General features: G+C 38.5%; 1 protein-coding gene across 1 annotated transcript; it reads left to right on the top strand.

Annotated features, from left to right (window-relative positions):
- The first annotated feature begins 697 nt into the window (after positions 1–697).
- On the top strand, positions 698–2,455 carry wu:fb55g09 (coiled-coil domain-containing glutamate-rich protein 1). The gene has a single exon (XM_041817509.1). The coding sequence runs from the start codon at positions 1,131–1,133 to the stop codon at positions 1,812–1,814; it is 684 nt and encodes a 227-aa protein (XP_041673443.1). The 5' UTR covers positions 698–1,130; the 3' UTR covers positions 1,815–2,455.
- Positions 2,456–14,125: the final 11,670 nt, after the last annotated feature.

The raw sequence follows: 14,125 nt of genomic DNA, 5'->3' as shown, positions 1-14,125 counted from the left end.
ATGATCTCTATATGTTCAAATAATTAAATCTTGGCTTAAGGAGTGCAGAGGCTTACTGACACTGCTGTCACTACAGCCAGGATGGCAGCAAGACCAAACACTTGATTGCATTTTCGATGGAAATCTTTTTTTGCAGATTTTCTCTTCAGGTTTGAGGGTAGATATTAATGTTTGAACTCTTTAAGGTGATAAAACTGTTGATTTAAGGCATGTTTTTCTTGGCTAAAGCATTGTCTGTGGTGTCCTAGGGAGTCCATGTGGGCTGGGCTCTTTTGCACGTGCATGACACAAAAACTAACTGCTGTTACTGTTATTACAATAACTACCACAGCCCTCCTGCCCCAATGCTGGTTGTTGATATTGCACTGTGTGTGTGTGTGTGTGTAGCAGCTGAAGATCAGATTTCAGCTGCTAAAACTAAAGCGGAGTGAACCATTCTGCTGTAGGGAGTGGTATTACCTCTTTACAACCAAAGCAAACCAATCAAGGCATCTAAAGGCAAATATGCATGTTATTCTATACTTTCAGGCATGCAGCAGTAATGCTGTACAAATGTTTTTTGTTCTAAAAGTGTTATTTAAAGTAAGAGGGTGAGTCTGTAAGCCCCAATCCCCCCCGCCTGTTAAACCCTTGAATGGAATCTTCCAACTCTTTATTCAGGCTGTAAGGAGGAGGCAGAGCCACAGTCAGTGTTGGCCACAGCTGAGTACGCTATAGCTGCTGGTCTGAAACTGAGAATTAACAGCCTTAAATCAGCAAGAAGACGCTTAAAACCCCTCCACAGCTCACCTCAGTTCACTAATCAGAGCTGTAAGGAGCTGCTTTGACTTTCAGAGAGGTGAAGAAGCGAGATAAGACAGACAGAGGAGGGCGTGACAGGGAGCCAGCCGAGCAGGCAAGCTGCTGCTGCAAGGGGAGGAAGAGCAGGCAATGCACCAGCCAAAGCCAGAGGTCAAGAAAAAAAGTGATAGAATAGTGAAAAGGTAGACTCTGAGCGAGAGGAGGGTCATTTGTGATCTGAGCCAGAAAAACTGTAAGCAGCCTCTCTTTGTTGTTGCCACTGAGCGAGAAGGAGGATGTGAAGGAGAGCAGCAGGGAGGAAGGGAGGACACTGCGAGAAAGACAAGAAAATGCTCTCTGAGATGATGTGCAGGAGGAGCTGCCAGCAGCAGCAGCAGGAGCAGGATGGAAAAGGAGCTCCACAGAGGGAGCCTTCCAGCCGCAGGAGGCACGGCTGGTCAAAGAGCTGCGGGGGGCGCCTGCAGGGGCGGAGGACAGGAGGGGGAGGGTGGCAGAGAGGGCGCAATCACCAACAGCACCCTCAGCGTCATCATCCTTTTTACAATCAGACCAGACACCTTCGAAGGCAGGTGATGTCTCTCCGGCCTGTTAATGTCAAAGGTAATAGAGCAAGGGGGATGAGAGCCCCAAAGAACACCAACCAGTTTCTGATGCACGAGAAGTATCAGATGCTGCACATGAGGTCCGATTCGGTGGGGAGCGACAGTGGCAGCAGCTCCGACAGCGACATGGAGCTCACCGATATGGACTCATACCTGGGCGTCCTGGAGAACGCCAGAGGAGGCTTATTGGACAGTCCCAGCCCACACGGTTCAACGACACCACCTGGGCAGATCCTGGTACTGCATGAAGACAGTGTGAGTCTGCGTGAGGACAGTCTGCGTCTACATGAGGACAATCTGCGTCTGCAAGAGGACAGCATGCAGTATTTCCCCTCTGAAGACGACCTGATTCAGAGCCAGAACTTCATGCAGAGGGACTTTGTTGAGTTCTGTGACATCCTGACGTCCTGAAGGGAAACTTTCAGGGAGCCATTTTGTTCTCAGCAGAGAGAACCTCAAACCTCAGACTGAACGGGGTCAGGTTTGTTCTGCTTCATGTTCACAGACAATAAATCTCCATCTTTTTTATGTTTTGTAGCCTTAAAGTCTTAAGGATCTGCTTGCAGGGTGAGATGATTTTACCAGTTCCCTGCAGGGAATATCTTTAAAAACATTTCTGTGATCTTTGTCACTTAGTCATTATTAATGACACTGGCACTGATGTTTAGAAAAGAACAAGGGGGACTGCACTGAGAAAAGTGAAATTATCTCACCCTGTTTGTGCTTTTTAAGGTTTAAGATAAACCTGAATGTGAGATAAAATGACATTTTTTTATGACAGATGTTTTTTTTTACATCATGTATGGTTGATGTTTGGTCATGTACTGTGTGTCTGGGCACTGTAAAGTGCTGCTTTTCTGTTGTTGTTGTTGCACACAAAGGGAGATTGGCTGAGTAGTGGGAGTGAGCCGGAACAGCCAATCAGCATCAAGCTGGCTGGATTAGGCTGCATATGATTGGCTGATGCAGACTGTCATTATCAAGAAAAGCCCTTAACTGTACAGTATAAAAACTCCAAAAACCACACAAATAAATATCTGACTGTTTTAAAATGGGTGAGTGATTTTCTTTGTGGATATAAATGAGCATGATTGAGGGTTATTTTTATGATGATTGTAAGCGTTATGAAGGTTAGTGTGTCACTGAGTCACAGAGAATGAGACACAGTTAGACCATACAAGAAGAAATACTGATGGTTGCTCACATCCGAACAAGAGGTCACATGGCAGGGTAAGAGAGAGAGAGAGAGAACTGTTGAAAAGAGAACTTTTTTAGTAAATTAAGAATGCAGAAATAAGCATTTTAGGAATTTTTGGGAGGGTTGCATGAAGAATGAACCAACAGACTATGTTGTTTTTCACTTTCTGCAATAAAATAACATGCAAAACAATTTCAAATTTTAAAAGATATCAAAAATAAAACAAAAAACACGTATAAAATAAAAACCTTTAACAAAACGTGTCAGAAAAACAAGGTTTTACAAACCCACTTGAACAAAAGCATGATTTATCACCATTACACCCCAGTAACCCAAATTATTACTCACACAAAGACTAGTGATGTCAAATAATGATGTGCACGTAAATTAATACTGTTATTTAGTTTATAAGTTGTTGTATGACCTCTATAAAAACTAAGATATTAGGATAAACTTTATGGCTTGCATGAAAATTCAAGTGCTTATAGCTCCAAAATTCCAGGACTTTAAAAGAGAGTTACACAAAAAAAGTATGAATTAAATGAGAAATATATCAAATAAAGTGTTTAAAAGGTGAAATACAAACAAACAGACCATGATACAGAAACTTTACACATTATAATATGCAATACATATGCAATGGGAGTTTGCACAACCATATGTTATTATCACAACTATACAACACCTAAAGGTACTGAATCATGCAGTAAAGAAGTTTTTTTCGCATCAGTATTGATGTGAAATTTCAGCTCTATCTTAAGTGAGCCTTAGGCGAAAGTACTCTGAAAACCACTAAACATATGTAAGGGGTTGTTATAGCATTTATATCTTCATGATTGTATTTGCAAGTCAGCTAACTTACCACTTTAAAAAAATAAATAAAAACAACAGAAAAGTCAACCAAATTAAATGCCGAAGACACAAAATGATAAGAAGAAACTTTACAGCAAAGAAGTACATTTCTGCACACATAAATCAATTTTTGCCAATACACAGTTTGTTACATAAGCATTAAAAGCTTCATATCTTGGCCACCATTTCCCAAAAGGATTAAGATGGCAGGATCAGAGTACTGCTCTTCTCTTGAACGCTCAAATCTGATGCCTGGGTTTTTGGCATCCACTCACACTCTGCTGAGACATACATATTGAATATCAGTTACCAGTGTTAACTACTTTAATAACATTTAATCTTCCACATTTAAAGGGTTTTGTCACGTCTTATGTACCTAAGATGTTAGTCGGTAGTTACAGGTGTTACATCACAGTGAATTCCTTCATACACAGTCAAATGTTGCATATACAGTCAGTGGCATTACGTTTCAGGCAGCAGGCATTAAAGGCGGTAGGAGGGGGATACACTGTGTTCCAGCAGAGCGGTTGAAAGTGGATTACATAAAGTGGAGTGGGCTGGTCACACCCACAGAGAACAGACAGGGAGGTATAAGCCTCTTTGTGTTTGTGTGTCATAAACTAATAATGGTAACAGGTCAAAGTTTGAGAAAAGGAGCAGGTTATGGGGGTTATTTACTCTGACTACATGTGCCTGTCTGCACGACTCTACAGAAAGAGAGTAGCAACTAAACAAAAGTAAGAATTAGATGAGGTTTTTAAAAAGTTGTCAGGCTGGAAGGCATATTGTATAACAGAGGAAAAAAGTCTTTAAGCTGTAATCTCTATTTAAGCTGTAATCACAATTTTTTCATCGGAAGTCAAATTTGTAAAGTAAAAGTATGTACAAAATGTTCTTTTCCCCATAAAATTCTTTTCATTTTAAACTAAAATAAACAGCAACGCTCAGTACTATGGTTAAAATCCTCTTAATAATGTTATCATGTGACTAAAAGCTAGAAGTAAATGATTAGATGTTAGTAAACAATTGGCAGTTAGCCCACTGCTAAGGGCAAAGCTAGGGCTTGCTAAGCTATTTATGTCAACTGTATTTATCTAGTAGCTAACTTCGAGATCCAGAAAAGTATTAAAAGTATTTTAGTTACACAGGCAAAGCAGTCAAAGACAGGACAGACTTACCTTTGTGGGCAAGCTGTGGCAATCTTGGTTAGCTTTAACATGCTATAGCTGTAGGCTACATCAAAACTGTCAAGGAAAATAGGAGGCTAAAAAGATTTTTTCCCCTTCACATTCCTGTCTTTAAAAACTCAGTAGAAAGTTAACCTCAGTATAAAAGCTCAGACCATCTTAATAATGTCATTAAATTACCAAAAGCTTTAAAAAAAGACGATTAGAAGTTAGCTAAAACCAAAAAATCTCACACGTATTCACTCACAGTCAGAGAACAATTGGCAGTTAGCCCACCACTTGTAGCATGGCTGGGCCTTGCTTAGCTATTTATGTCAACTGTATTTATCTAGTTGCTCATTTTGAGATACAGAAAAGTATTAAAAGTATTTTAGTTACATGGTCAAAGAGGGGGCAGACTTAGCTTCTGTGGACCAGCAGTGGCAATCCTGGCTGGTTTTGACATGGCAAATTCATTTATGTTTTCATTTCATATTTCCAATTTTGCATAGCACAATTATGACTTATATCTATTATTTGGACTTTTATCTTATGTTTTGACCTTTTATATTTATTATTTTTACTTTTTATCCCATATTTTGAGCTTTTACATTATTTGTGCCTTTAGCTAATATTTAGGCTTTTTCAATTTATTAACTTGATTTTTTATCTCACATTTTGACTTTAATTTATTATTTTGACTTTTGTCTGATATTTTGGCTTTTTCTATTTATAATTGACTGTTTTATCTCATATTTTGACCTTTTATATTTATTTTGACTTTTAGCTAATATTAAGGCTTTTTTCAATTGATTATTTTGATTTTTTATCTTATTTTGACTTTTTCAATTTATTATTTTGACTTTTGTCTAATTTTTTGTCTTTTTCCTAATTAGGATTGACTTTTTAATCTCATATTCTGACCTTTTAGGTGCACAATTTTAAATTTCAAGTCATATTTTGGCCTTATAAACATGATTGTGACTTTCTTTTATCGTATATCTTAAAAGCATTAACTTAACATCTAATTTTGTGTTTTGACCTTTTGTACTAATAGTCTGACTTTTATCTCAGATTTTGAGCTTTTTAACTTATCATTTTGACTTTTTAAATCTCAAAATCATTTATCATCAGTGCTTATTTTTTTCCCATAATGTATTACTGGTGAAAATGAGGTGGACAGTTTGGTTAAATGTGGACCCTGTTAGGCCCTCAGGTTAGACCCTAATTCAGAATCTGGCCCCTTCTGTGATTGCATTTGACACCCTTGCTCTAAATAATATCATTATATCAGTGAAAAATAAAAACATTATAACATGATATCACTTACGTTCTGAGGATGAATTGGCAGTTTGTCTACTGTAACTTGCAAAGCTAGGTAGCTGCTAGCAGGGCTTGCTAAGCTTTACCCTATTTAGTTGCCTATGTTGTTATTCATTCAAAATATACTGAATCAAGATATTACTTCCAACGTGTTTTTCAATGTGAAAGTACAGGCCATGTCAATTTAGCCTAAGCAGGCTTGCTGTGGCATTCAACCCAATTAGCTTTAACATCTGTAAATCATTTTTTGAAAGGGAGGGAAAAAATATTTTTTTCTTTTCCCCTCAACAACCCTGCCCTTCTAAGAGAAAGTAAAGCTCATCATAATTGTTAAAATATTCTTTAATTTCATTACATGAAATTAAAATAAACAGCCTCAATGATATGGTGAACCAAGCAATGTCAGATTAATTCCATTCAGTCAGACAGAGAATTGGCAGTTAGCCTAGTAGGCAGCCTTTGGCCTGGCTAAGCTAGTTGTATTTACTGTGTTTATCTAGCTGCTAATATTGATATCTAGGAAAATTAACTGAATCAAGGAGGGATAGACGATGCTAATTCAGCATTAGCAACCTCTGAACCCCCCACCTAGCTTTTAAGCTAAAAGGCTGAGGTCTATCTCTTTAGCTGCAAATGTTTATTTTATTTGCATATATTTTGTTTTTTTTTAATGAAATACTGTGCATCACTTAAATATCATTTTAATATCATATTAGATCCTTGACATAGCCTAATATTTACAAAGTAGCCTACTTCCAGAGTAAAGGCCAGATAAAGAACAACAACCCTATAAAATGAAATTTAGATTAAGTGATTAAAAGTTTGCAGACTACATGGTAAAGGAAAATAGTTACTAAGTCACAAAGTCTGTTTGACTGCTTTCTTTGTTGTCGACTGGCAAAGTACTATTCAACGAAATGTTTTTATACTCAGCTTTCTTTCATGTTTGGACTTTAAAAGAGAATACATTTACATTTATAACATTTTTATCTTCATGTAATAATGTGTGTAATTTCTTGAAATAAACAATTTAAGTTTACCTCATGAAAAAGGAGCTTTCTGCTACTCTGCACCGCTAGGCTAACTAGCCGTAAGCAGAGCTAGATAAATTAGTTTAACGCTGTGTTTCACTATTTCATAGTTCAGTTATCTGGGAGAATAAACTTAACCAAGTCGTTTTGTTGTTTTAGTTACAAATTCAGGGAGAAAGGAAACACCACTTTAGCATGGGCTTTAGCAAGCTAGCACTTTAACAAACTTTAGCTGTCTTATCTTTTAACTCTTGTAGCAGGGAAGTTTATCTATTGATTCATTGTTTATTTAGCCTTTTCTGCATTACATAGATTTTTAGCAAGATATTTTAATAAGACATTTAATAGCCTAGTTTAAGCGTTCATGTTAGTGGGCTAGCTGTGGTAGGCTACTCCCCAAAATTAGCAAGTAAGCATGCATCAGCTTTAGCCTCTTTCTATCACAGTGAAGTTTATGTATTCATGCAAAACAATCCTTTTTTAAATTAAATAGCCTATTTTAACTCTGTAGACAAATATAACTGACCTTGACAAAGTATTTAAAAGTTAAAACTTTTAGAGATCAGCAAAAGGCCTACACAAAAATGTGAACATAAAAAAAACTGTTTAAAGTTTTCATAGTGCATAGTAAACTGACTAACACTGACAAACTAGCTATGACACCCAGTCAGATTCACTCTTGAGTTGTCTTGAAATGTGAAGGAACAGGTAGAAAAAAGTTATCCTCAACTTCATTGCTCTCTTGAACTGATAAACTAAATTATCTGAAGTGGAATTTCAAAATCTCCCTGACAAAGCAGGAATATAACGAATAGCCCTGAATTCATGATTTGGACTTTTTGGGGGAATGGATTTTTCTGGTATTTGAGGGGATTGTGGAAAGGCCAGGGGCACATTTTTTTGTTAGAAAAGCCTGAAAAAGTAATTTTTGCGGAATAAGTCCTCTTCAAGCTTTACTGTTGAACTTGAATGACAAAAAGCTGATTCAGAGTGCCTTTTCAAGGCGTGATAATACCCCTGCGGTGTTTCTCCTCCATTATGAATGTCCCAGAGGTATAATGTCTTGTCCTTGGAGGTTGTAACTAACAGAGGTGAGAAGGGATCAGTGGGTCGGGGGTCACCAAATATCAGGCCAACAGGAAAGTGTTAAGGCCTAGTTATGGCAGTGCTTAATTATGCCATTGTTGTGTAAATGCACTGTGAATTAATCTACAGTCTATTTCTTTGGAAAATTTCTGTATACTAAAACAAACTGAACTTTAACCAAGGCCTACAATGTTCAGAATTAGAATATCATAGGTTGTTATTGAGCTATTGTTAGTGGCCATTAATGCAGGTATCAGGATTTACAGGGCATAAGTATACTCTATAAAGGGTTGAAACTTAGTGTAGGACTCTGGATTAACCAGCTTTAGGGCCCAGGGGGGAAAATTGAACCTTGGAGCCTCCTGTCAGCCTGTTTCTGCAAAAATCTCTGCAATGCTATGTATAACTAGATAAGGACAGAGACTTAACATGCATGTGTAAAGTAGAATAGTCAGGTCTTTAAAGGTAGAACAAATTTAGAAGAAAACACATCCAAATTTACACTCAGCACCCTCTGTAACTAATCACTTCACGCAAACTTCAGCCAAGGCCCCAGGATATTACAAAGTGGGTTTAAGAGCCTATAAAAAAGAAAGGAACCATATAATAGCAGGAGAAAGCAACAATGCCAGTCCTGAAAATCTCCACGTGCCTCTTGTTTCCTGATTCTTATTGCCATCTGGTCCCTGTTCTATAATATTGGAAACAGAATGCTCCAGAATCCCCTGGTATGAATCACTTTGCAGAGAAAACAACATTAATTGAAATTAAAGCAAATGTTTGAATGCAGTTGTTTTATTTTGGGGCATGTCTGCAGTGCACAAACTCCAGTTTTCTTGTCCACATTTCATTACTTACACCTGAAATCTTTTGGCATCATTTATCATTAGCTGAATGTGCATATCATTTATATGATAATGCATTAAGAAGAATGCTTGTTTGGTTCAGTTTGTGGAGAAAGCAACACATGCCTACAGTCTGTTGCACTGGTTGCAGTTTTGACCCCAGATCCTGATGCCCTCTGGTGCATGACATCTTCCATTCACTCTCTCCACATTTCCTGTATCACTACAGCATTCCAATCTGAATAGAGGCAGAAGTATTTAAGAAAAATATTCATAAATATTCAAGAAAATACATAATTAAAGCACTTGTCTAAAACATATTGTTTTTCTCACACATGCACAAACCTCCTGGACATATGCCAAAAAATGTCAATGTGAGCTGCATGTGTGAACATAAACCTCCAAATTTTTCAACATACCGACCGTACAGACCGTTCATCTGAGACACTGTATATCTCAGAACAGAAATCCATGCTAAAACTTTGAAATAAATTAGACTGTACTTAATTTTAGGGTTAGGGTAAGTGCTAAGGTAAGGGTAACAAAACGCTAAAAGTTAAAAGCCTGACCTCCAAAACCTAATTACAAAATGTTTAATAAGAATAAACAGTTTGCTTACAGGAAAAAGGTAACCCTCTGTGAAAACATTGCAATGCAGCAAGTGTAGCTTGTGTAGCTCTGTTAGCTGCATAAGATATGTAGATAATAGAGCTATGCTGATGTAGCCACGTAACTACAGCTGAGCTCACAAAGCCGCTATGTATCTATATTTTCTGAATAGCTAAGTCAGTTTTAGCCATGTTTTCTAAACTCATGCTGCTAAAGCTAACTTAGCTACAGATAACTTAACTACAGTCACTATTTAGCTAACATAGCTAAAGCTAAGCTAACAAAGCAGATAAGTAGGTAACATAGCTTTAGCTGCCTTTGCTAAAGCTCATGTGGCTAAAGCTAACTTAGATACAGATAACATAGCCAAATAGCTAAAGCTAAGCTCACAAAGCAGCTATGTAGGTTATGTAGCATTAGCTACCTTTGCTAAAGCTCATGTTGCTAAAGCTTAGCTACTGATAACAGATAAATAGCCAAAGCTAAGCCCACAAAGCAGCTATGTAAGCTATGTTGATATGTTATCTATGATGCTATAGCTAAATTTGCTAAAGCTTATGTTGTTAAAGCTAACTCCGTTACATTGTCTTAAAAACACTAATAACATAGGTCGCTTAACTCTGTAAGCTTTAGCTAAAACTAATGAAGCTAAAGCAAGTCACTGTTTGTGTAACAATTTCTAAAACGGGTCTATACATAATCTTATCTTAGATTAGACCTTGGACCTTGGAACTTTTTCTCAGGGTTATTTATGAAATGCTTAGGCTGTAATATTTCTGATGGGGTTATTTCATGAATTTAACCGCCAGACTTTGCAGGTATATGAAATAAAGTTAAGTTAAAAAATCTAAAACTGGCATTACATTGTACCAGCAAATTACGGCACTTCCTTTCTACATCCTCTCAGATGAACAGTCTGTTAAAGTGGCCGTCAGAGATGAACTGTCTGCAGCCTGAGCCCTCACAAATGTTTCAGTCCAACTTTACCTGGAATTGTTCCTGCTGGCTCCCTGGTAAAATTTCCACTGAAGTCGGAGTAGGCTGATGTTTGAAAAAGAAAATATTTAGGAAGATTCACTGCAAGCAAGCAGGCTAGGGTGCTGATGTTTATGTCCTAGAACCACTGGTGTGACAGGTGTGATATTAGTGCACATAATGAAGCTGCTTCACCCTGTTTTCTATTTACCAGTATGTTTCTTCATTACTGGTTGATACTGTGGACATATCAAATTACATGTGTTATTCAGTTCACTAATAGCTGAAGCAATACCTGGATAAAGCGATTTAATTGAACTATCTTGTATCAGTACACCAGCTCTAAAGTAGTACCAGACTTTTTGATAGGCGGTGTTAATTCCCGTTCAGCAATAGTTGGAAGCGACATTCTTCTTGTTGATCTGGCTAGTTATGGAAGTTATCAGGCAAACTGGTATGCATAAAAACATGGACAGTTCTATACATTTTGTCCCACACAATATTAACTGCATTTCTTTGTCTATTAAAAAAGTATTTCTCATTCTAGCAGTCTCTGTGTTGACACCTTAGACTTGTTTTCTTTCATGCATTGAATTGTTTGACTTTCAGGTCTCAAAGTAAAGGATAGGAACTGTGGAGCATGCTCAGAACACCTTGGCCAGTTTGGGGGCTGATTAAATACATGCAAGAGTAAATCGACACCCAACATCATCAAACACTGTCAGGCCCAGTTGCCCAGTATCATGCTGAAGCATTCTTGTCCCCTCTGCCCAGTCCCCCACTGGCCTGCACTCACATTACTCCAAGCCCAACAAGGCCTGAGCATGGCCACATCATCGTGTCGTAATATGACACGCAGTTTCCAGGACGAATGGTCTCACAGGGTCAGGACAGTGGAGAACACACATACGCCATGGCAGTAACCTTACTCACTTTGAGCTTCATTTCAGTCATTTTAGTTAGATTTTCTCCCTAAAGTCCAGTTCAGACCAAAGATTAGTGACGCAACAACACCACTTTTGAACACTGTTGGCAAAGGTAGCAGCTACCTGACCTGTGCCATCTTTATGCAAACTGATGATTCTGCCAACAATTCAGTTTATCAAATGGCAAACAAGCAATTAGATAAGTATAGCATGGAAAAGCTGGAAACATCAACAAATATAGTTGTTCAAAGTAGAATACTTTGTTATATAAAATCATTCTGCGAACTTTGAAATTCTTACAGCAATCTTTTAATATACTTTCCACAAGGAAGCTTCATCCCAGTAAACACTCCTGTTCACACCAGCTGGATTGTCTTTACAAGTTGCTGCAGTGTGAGCTAAACGTTTTTCAGAACGTAGAAGAACAGCCCGTCACTAGCTGGTGCAAGTTTCAGCGTGTCTCGCCATGAGTCTTTGGTCTGAACTGGGCTTAATTCTCCCCCAATGTTAAACAAATATTCTTGAGAGGGACAGTTGGTTTGTGGAACAAAAGTCAAAATCAAACTGACCACAGTGGCACTGGGATAGTGGATCTTACGCAGGATAATGTCAAAGTCATGGGCGCCAGGATGGCCTGGTGGATGGGTTGCGCCTCATTTGTGCAAACATGAAGCCATGCGCAGCTCCAGGGATACAGTCAGCTGTAAATGCTGCTGTATCAATAAACAGCAGAGTGGGATGTTTGTGGATAAAACTTATGTTGAGGCAGATGAAGAGAAAATCAAGAATATTTTTCTTGTGTTGCTCTTTTCAGTTGTAGAAGATGTTTCTTTTTTTTTTTTTCTTTTTTTTACCTTGACTTGTTTTGACTGGGGTGCTGCATTGGCGACGGAGGGGTTAGCGCTGTTGCCTCACAGCAAGACGGTCTTTGGTCCGCTTCCCGGTAAGGGCCTTTCTGTGCAGAGTTTGCATGTTCTCCTTGTGTACGCATGGGTTTTCTCCTGCTTCCTCCCACCACCAAAGACGTGCTCGTTAGGTTAATTGATCACTCTAAATTGGCTATAGGTGTGAATGTGAGCATGCCTGGTTATCTGTCTCTATAGGTCAGCCCTGCCATTGACTCAAGAGTACCTTGATACGCCAAGATGGCCAACATATATCCAATCCATGCCGGAAGTCTCAACTGGAAGTCCGTACGTCTAAGGTTAAGCTTAGGCATTAAAACCCGAGTGGTTAGGTTCAGGGTAAGGCAGTGGGGAAGGTGATATATTTTGAGATCCAGCACCAAGGGTTGGGCTTAGGCGTGAAAAAGATTGACAAACACGGGCAGCTGAGTCCAACACGAAGAAGTCCGCTTGGGACTTCCGGCATGGATTGGATGTATAGCGACGCCCATGTTGGCCATCTTGACTGCAGTTGGGTCTTTCTTGATTGACTGGCGACTGGTCCAGGGTGTACCCCACCTCTCGCCCAATGGTCTATCAGGTCTATCAAGCTGTCCAGGCCCCCCGCAGACTAATGGTCTCTGGAGGAGAGAGTCCCAGGTGTGGGAGAGCATAAGTGCTCCTTTATCCCTGTTGATGGTGTTTTTGTCCCCACTTCCTGATTTCAATAGCCTAGGCCAGTGGTTCTCAAATGGTGTGCTGCGGCACACTGGTGTGCCTTGAGGTGAGTATAGGTGTGCCATGAAATTTTTTTGCTTTTCTAAGTCATATTTACAACTATTCAGCAACACATGATTGATTTTTTTTTTTTAATTTACATGATCAGTATTTTATATAAACATTTATTTCCATGTACGACTGCAAATTCTATTCGCCAAATTTAAAAATCCCTATAACACCTTAAAAGGAACGCCGTCTTTGCAGTTTGTTAAATCAGCGGGTGGGGGGATTGTTAGAATGACACACATCAAAGAGCTTGATTGACAGTTTTGTGAGGAAAATCAAGGGGAAATGGATCGTTTCCTTAAGCGTATTTAACCCCAAAGAGCTGTTAATGAGAAAGACCCACCAAAAAAAAAAAAAAAAAAGAAAAAAAAAAACAGTCAGTAGACAATGTCATGATAATTATTTGTCATCTGGCTTATATTAGATATTAGATGACATCGTACTGAACAGGTTAAGTCAATATTAGGAAATGATTTTTTTAACGCATGTTAGATAGGTTGTTTTGCATGGAAATAAATATGGTGTGCCTTGGGCAAAAAAGTTTGAGAACCACTGGACTAGGCTATTAAACTACAAATACAACTAGTTGTCTGAAAAAAGAAACACAAAAATAATATTTGAAATAAGAAGACAAAATGAATTTGCTGGATTTATTTGAAAATCAAGGATGTCTTCTCCACCAAGAGGAGCCTACAGCATGGCTCTTTTCCCTTGTGTTTAAAGAGAGAAGTGTGGCCAAACAGCTGATTTTCTACATTTACATCTGAGTTAATTGCTACTGGCTAACAGTACACTCCTGTAATGATCACAATCTCATACCGAAGCAGTTCAGCAGGATAGTGAAGACATATTTTCGATTATGACAAGCCCCCAGTGTGGCTCTTTGCTCTTGTTTCAATAAAGAAATGTGGTTCAGTTTTGAATTAATTGCCACTATAAAGCTACATCCAAGCTAACGGCTATATTAAGCTGTAGCCATTCCTATCGGCTCACAGCACAACTACCCCTAACCCATATACTGTTCTCAAATGACGCAGACTG

The sequence above is a fragment of the Cheilinus undulatus genome, linkage group 3, assembly GCF_018320785.1.
Source record: "Cheilinus undulatus linkage group 3, ASM1832078v1, whole genome shotgun sequence".
Classification (NCBI taxonomy): Eukaryota; Metazoa; Chordata; class Actinopteri; order Labriformes; family Labridae; genus Cheilinus; species Cheilinus undulatus.
This window is presented reverse-complemented; position numbering and strand designations above follow the sequence as displayed.

Bases quoted from the DNA above. Each gene is read 5' to 3' on its own strand.
- wu:fb55g09 (XM_041817509.1), top strand. From the start codon at position 1,131: ATGCTCTCTGAGATGATGTGCAGGAGGAGCTGCCAGCAGCAGCAGCAG.